The sequence below is a fragment of the Callospermophilus lateralis genome, chromosome 11, assembly GCF_048772815.1.
Source record: "Callospermophilus lateralis isolate mCalLat2 chromosome 11, mCalLat2.hap1, whole genome shotgun sequence".
Lineage (NCBI taxonomy): Eukaryota > Metazoa > Chordata > Mammalia > Rodentia > Sciuridae > Callospermophilus > Callospermophilus lateralis.
In genome coordinates this window covers 87,994,792-88,001,803 of record NC_135315.1, presented here as the reverse complement: position 1 = coordinate 88,001,803, position 7,012 = coordinate 87,994,792, and the positions used below count along the sequence as shown (strand labels likewise).

The following is a 7,012-nucleotide window of genomic DNA, read 5'->3' as shown; positions in this document are numbered from 1 at the left end:
AGGGATATGTTTAATTTAACTTATTATACCTGTTTTCTATGAAGAATTTTAACATGATTCAGCTTTTCAATGACAAATTTTGAGCTTGTGTCATGATTTTAAATCAGCAAAAGCACAGATTTTTCTACCATCACTACATGAAACAGTTACTAAAGATGCATGTGTCCTCAATAGATACGATGAGAATTTAATAACGATTTCCATTTAGAGTCAAATTAAATAGACTTTTATCAAAAGTGGGGAAAAGATCCAAGCAAGCATATCACAAAAACAATAATCCAAACAGTTGATAATCAAAAGGAAAAGCACTAAGCCACTTGAATAATTAAAATCAATTAAAACTACAATTATGTACTGCACGCCAAACGGATTGGCAGCAAAGGTCTAACAATACCGGAAAGTTGGCAAAGTTGTATATAACACAACTCTCATATACTGCTAGTGCATGCACAAATTGACAAAACTACTTTAAAAAAAATATTTAGTTTTTAGTTGTAGCTGGACACAATATCTTTATTTTATTTATTTTTATGTGGTGCTGAGGATCAAACCCAGGGCCTCCAATGTGCTAGGTGAGCACTCTACCTGTGAGCCCCTAACAAAACTACTCTTTAAAATAGTTTGGGGTTCTCTAATAAATTTAAAGATATGAATTCTATGACCCAGCAATTTCACTCCTAGAAAGACATAAGTACAATTGCATCAGAAACACTTTGCAACAGTGTCCACAACAGCAATAATTCTAATAGCTAAAAAGTAGAAACAATCCAAATCTAATCAACCACAGAATGAAATATAAGTTGTTGAATATCCAAACAAGAGAATTCTATATGGTAACAAAAATGAACTATAGATAAATGCAGTAAGTTGGGATAATTCAGGAAGGTGACAGAAGCAAGACATAAAATATAAAGTTCAAAAATAAAAACACTTTAAACATATATGATTTTGGAATATATAAATTAGTAATAAAACTAAAGAAAAATCAGGATAACCTGATTTTTAGAGGGGGCCTTTAGGATGTGGGCAATGTTCTACTTCTTAACACAAACAATGTCTCCTCCACAGACATTCATTTAATAATGTAATACTGGGGCTGGAGTTGTGGCTCAGCAGTAGAGTGCTTGTCTAGCATGTGCGAGGCCCTGGGTTCAATCCTCAGCACCACATAAAAATAAATAAATTAAAAAAAATGTATTAAGTCCAACTACAACTAAAAAATAAATATTAAAAAAATAAAAATATAATGTCATACTGAAGAGTTGAATTGTTCACTTTTCTGTATGTTGTTATAGTTAAATTTTTAAAAAGAGGGATTAAAAAAGAAATGGCTACTTTAATTTTGGATTTCCTTTTCCTTTAGGTAGTTATTCTCTAGTATATAAAACACCTTTCTTAATGTACAGCTTTAAGAGAGTTCAACATCTCTAGCAATTAGAGAAATGAAAATCAAAATTACTCTAAGATTTCACCTCACTCCTGTCAGAATGGCAATCAATCATCAAAAATAGAGGCAACAACAAATGTTGTCGAGGATGTGGTGGAACAGGCATACTCATACATTGCTGGAGGGACTACAAATTGGTGCAACCACTATGGAAAGCAGTATGGAGATTCCTCAGAAAACTGGGAATGGAACCACCCTTTAACCCAGCTATCCAATTCCTTGGTTTATATACCCAAAGGACTTAAAATCAGCACAGTATAGTGATGCAGCTGTATCAATGTTTATAGCAGCTCAATTCACAATAGCTTATCTATGGAACCAACCTATGTATCAATCAACAGATGAATGGATAAAGAAAATGTGGTATATATACTCAATGGAATATTACTCAGAGCTTTAAAGGAGAGTAAAACTATGGCATTTGCCAGAAAATGGTTGGAGTAGGAGAATATCATGGTAAGCAAAATAAGCCAATCCCATAAAACTAAAGGCCAAATGTTTTCTCTAATTTGTGAATGCTAATTCACATAAGGTGGGGGATAGTAGGGAAGAATATGGTTACCTTAGATTAGGTAGAGGGAAGTGATGGGAGAAGAGGGGAGGGAATGTGGGGATAGGAAAGAGAGTAGAATGAAACAGATATTATTACTGTATGTATATATGTGACTACATGAATAATATGATTCTTCAACATGTATACTCAGAAAAATGAGAAATTATATCCCATCTATGCATGATATATCAAAGTACATAAATGCACTCTGCTGTCATGTATAACCAATTAAAACAAACAAACAAACAAAAAGAGACCATGAAATTAATTTGTTTAACTTGTTCAAGGTAAGGCTACTGTATTTAAAATTAGATACAGTTGTTTAAAATCAATTTGACAATCCTCTCTAGACACTGCAGTAATTACTATAATTAATGTTATGAAAATGAGAAATCAATACCACTGAAAGGAAATGTTTTAACTGAGTAATAATAATGTAAAGTAAAATATTTTCACCCATTTGTATAATTATATGAGTCTGTTTTGTAACATACCTAGGTTTGGTTTATCATTTTCTTGTTCTCTTTTCAAGGTCATTTTCTTGTCATTAATTTGAGCATGTGGTACTTCAATTTTAGATAATAAGCTTCTTCTGTCTATTTTTAACTACTGATTTGATGCTGTTGTAGGTCTTTTCAGGTATTCTGTTTCTTCCAGCTTGAATTTTGATAAGTGATTTTTTTTTAATTTCACCTCAATTTTCTTATTTGTATAAATAAAATAATTTATAATATTTTGTTATTTTATTTGTTACATGTTTAATTATGATCTCATATTCATTTATAACATTTAAAAATCATAATGAATTCTCCAGAAAAGATTTTCTTATTAGCATTTTCAAGGAACCAATTTTTAATGATTTATCCTCTATATTGTACTGTACATTTCATTAATGTTTTTTTACTTTATTATAGTTAATCCTCATTATTAATGGATCCTGTGTTTTCAGATTTGTCTACTTGATAAAAAGTTTTTGTAACCCTCAAACCAATACTTGTATTGCTTTGTCAGACATAGTTAGAGTAGTAAAAAATTTAAATTTCCTCATGCACATGTTCCTGGCTAAGTTAAACAAGGGCATACTCTACCTTTGTATTTTAGCTCTCATATTGTACACAAATGTCCTGTTTAGTAACTTGTTTTTCCATATTGTGCTTTTTATCTGTGATTTCATGGTTTTAAATGGCCCACAAGTGAAGGGCTTGGTGTTCCTAATTGCAAGAAATCTGTGACGTGCTTTAAGGGGAAAAGTGTGTTAGATAAGCTTCTGTATGATTGCTCTTGGCCGTGTTAAACATTAATGAATAATATACAACACAGAAGGTATCTTTTTTCTTTTTTTAATGGCACTGGGTACTGAGCCCAGGGCCAAGAGTATGCTTGGCAACATTCTACCACTGAGATACATTTCTTCTCCCCATCCCCATATAAGATTTCTTTAAACACAACCACACAGAAAATAAGATCATGTATTGACTGGTTGATGAAAATATTGTGATTGAAGCTTGCAGTAACCTATTTCTGTATTTCCCACAGGAGCAATGACTCCTTGTAGGTTTATAAAATATAACTACTGAAAATAATGAGAAGTGACTGTATCTTATTCCTTCTCTTTTCTTTAGGTTTTACAGCTCTTTCTAAATTTCCAAGTTTGAGGACTATCTCATTAATTTTAACTTTTTCTTACTTTCTAATATAAGACAAAAGGTAATGTTCTTCTCCTAAATACTCTTAGTGGCCCCTGTTAAAAATGCTTATCTTCATACTTAAATTAAGACTCTAAAACAAATCAGCAACTGATTTTTTTATTACTATTAAAAATAGTATTCTTTAAAATAAAATTCTGTTTTGATACTTGTTCTTGTATTCACTGTTCCAAACACTTTAATAATCCAACTGCATCTTTAGTGCCTAGAGCTGTCAGTTCAATCTGAAAAGCAGCTAGCAAAACATTGTGCTCCTTTAAGAAAACAGGTTGGAGAGCAAGTAGAAATTCCCCTCACCAGCCCGGGAGGCTCTCATGAGATTGAGAATTATCATTAACCTAGCAGAGTACAAATAACAAAAGTTAGGTTTCAAATAAACATGTTTACATGTTTTTAAAACATTCTACTAACCAAAATAGGTTTTTAAAAGAATGTATGTATTTTTGAGTCTGAAAATACAGACAATAATTTATGTGAAATTTCATATAAAAAAGAATTTAATTTACAAAGTTCATTATTGTCATTAAAAATAATAATGCTACAAAGAATATAATATTCTTTGGGTACCTCAGATTCCCTTTGCACTTGTATTTTGGTAATTAAATCCTTAAGAGATGAGATGATATTAAGATAAGATCTTCTCTCTTCTAGACAAAATTCTGAAACCTGTTGAATAGAATGGTCTTCTCTTTCACCACATGGTGACTCAGTGAGAGAAAGCACCTGCAAGCCCTCATTATGAACAGCTCTCAGTAATCCCTAGAAACCAAAATCCAAAAGCCAAAGTTATGACAACTTCTCCAAATGCTGAAAAAATGAGAGCTACAAGGAGAAATATTAAGCAATATAGCATTATGAAGCAAAATAGATTTAGAAAAGGAACCGCAGAAAAGAAACTCCAGGAACCTTTACTAAATGCCTTCTTCCTGTGGAGAGCTAAGTCAATTGCAACAGATGGTCTATGATTTCCATAGCTTTCACCTCTAAGTTCCTTCAGTTTAGCTAATGTACTCTTCCTAGATTTAATGATTAGCCATTGATTTGACCAAAAGAAATACCGTGAGAAAAACTCCCATTCCTTGAGACTGCTTTTATAATTTTGGCAAACAAAATCAGCAATAATAAAAATTATTTTTTTAAATCTTCATAACATAATTATTTAATATATTGTATTTTATTATTTGTGGAATATGGAAATAAAATAAAATACAATATATTATTATTTGTGGAATATGGAAATAAAATGAAATAGATTCTCATGGATTTTTTTTTCTTTTAAGTCATTTATTTTAGCCTGTTTTCATTTGAAGCATGAGGTGAGTGCTACCTTTTGCTTCTATTTGATGGGGTGGACTGTACTAGACATTGTTTGAGCAACCAGGGATGCTACTTCCAACATCCTTTTTTCTCAATATCTAGTTAACAGAGAATTGACCAAAAGATCTGGTCACTAATTCTGGAAGAAAGGAAGGAGTGAAGGGCAGCATATTTTCTCCCTCTCTCTCCCCCTTCCTTCAATCTTTCTTGCTATACAGTTTTTTTCAGAGATCCAGTATATAACTTTAAATAAACTACTATGTTCAACATAGAAATTATACTGGCTAAGTTTACTAAAATATATTATGTTTCAGTAATATTTATCTTTCAGTACCTTTATTTTCTTTGGAAATGATTCTGTTATATTTTCACCTTCTTCTCCTCGTCCTTCCGATGCTGTGTCAAATCCCTGATTTTGTGTAAGATAAACTCCCTGACTCCAGTCTGATCCAGAATCTAAAATAAAGAACACAATCATTTGTTGTTAAACAAACAAACAAACAAAAATAAAAAACATACCCTCTTCAAACAAAAATAACACGTTTTAATCAAATACTATAAACATTCCAGAATTTTATATAACTTACCACTGGAATATATTTCTCTAGTTTTGTAAGCATTAGAATACGTTAGTTCAGGAATCAAGGATCCCTAATTAGAAAAAAGAAACAACATACATAAATATTTTTGTTTTAATAAAAACAGAACCCAATGAACTATTTTGCTGTTATAATGCTGTAAAAAGAAAAAAAAAGGGAAAGAAAAAGAAAAAAAACTTAATCTAAGCATACTTGAAATGAAACTATGATTTATAACAAGTCTATAATTTTTTCCTTAAGGATATTACCATAGTAAGAAGAGATAGTTATTATTTAAGGAATCATAACAAGTTGCAAACTTACATAAGAACTCTACTATCTAATACAATGGGGACACTTAAATTCTAATAGTATAAAGAAGAGATTTTTCTCAAATTTCTTTTAAAATTTTTGCTTAAAAACAGATTGTTGACAACAGTGGAAACTCCCCCCACATGACAACAACAAAATAAATACCTCTTTAGGTCTCAGACACTGTATCACTGCCTTCAATGTACCACACTCCTCTCTCAGTAACTCAACAGCAACATAATGTTCCTTCTTTAAAGTTTCAGTTTCTGAAATATGTCTGGATTCCATATCCAAAATTTCAGTGGCATGAAGTTCTTGTATGTGTTCAATTCTTTCAGTAAATTGCCTAATTATTTCAGAGACTTTTTCTGAGGAACAGCTAGTCTGTATATCATTTTGAATTCCTGCATTTTTAACAAGAATTTGTGGAGTCTGGTTGCTCATGTTGACCTTGAGTATTTGGTCCGTTTGGGATGCAGTGTTTTTACCTACTACAATAGGAAGTGGCTCTAAGCAGATGTTTCTGTTTGTTGGTACTTCAGACTTATCCTCTTTTATTAAGAAGTGGGATAATTTCTTTTTTTCCTCGACAAGTTGATTCTTAACTTGGCTTAAATCTCTCTGAAGAGATGCCATATTTGTCTCTTTTACCTAAAACACAGATGAATTAAGTTGAAAATCTTGCACATCAAATGAAGAACTTACAGTGGAGAGGGAAAGAGTATAATTTCATTTATATGTTCACTTGCCTCAGGATAATAGGAAAAACACTTTGGAAACTGTAATACATATATACTTTCGCATGTATGTATGGTCACAGGTTACTACAAAATTGAAATAATTTTATTAGCCTTTACTTTTGTTTCCAAGGGGATTTAAGTTCTCTTTAACAGCAGTTTTTCGCTTCCTTTGCTAAAAGACTAGAGATTAAAAGCATTCTTCTAATATAAAGATTTCTAGCAAAACAAGCAAGGAGATGGTGAATAGATTTATAACAATGAATTTTTCAAAAAGACTTGTAAATTTAGTTTTTAAGTTATGGCTCTGGACTTGTTTCTATAGGACAATTTGAAAGGGAATTAAGATGGGTAGAAATGAA

The 7,012-nt window shown here is 31.3% G+C and overlaps 1 protein-coding gene across 1 annotated transcript in view; it reads right to left on the bottom strand.

Moving 5' to 3' along the window:
- Positions 1-671: 671 nt before the first annotated feature.
- LOC143410656 (A-kinase anchor protein 9-like) overlaps positions 672-7,012 on the bottom strand; it is a 75,822-nt gene continuing 69,481 nt past the window's right edge. Inside the window, 6 exon segments of the mRNA XM_076871460.1 lie at positions 672-677; positions 3,856-4,044; positions 4,274-4,465; positions 5,358-5,479; positions 5,611-5,674; positions 6,079-6,564. Coding sequence (XP_076727575.1) covers positions 672-677; positions 3,856-4,044; positions 4,274-4,465; positions 5,358-5,479; positions 5,611-5,674; positions 6,079-6,564 — 1,059 coding nt within the window.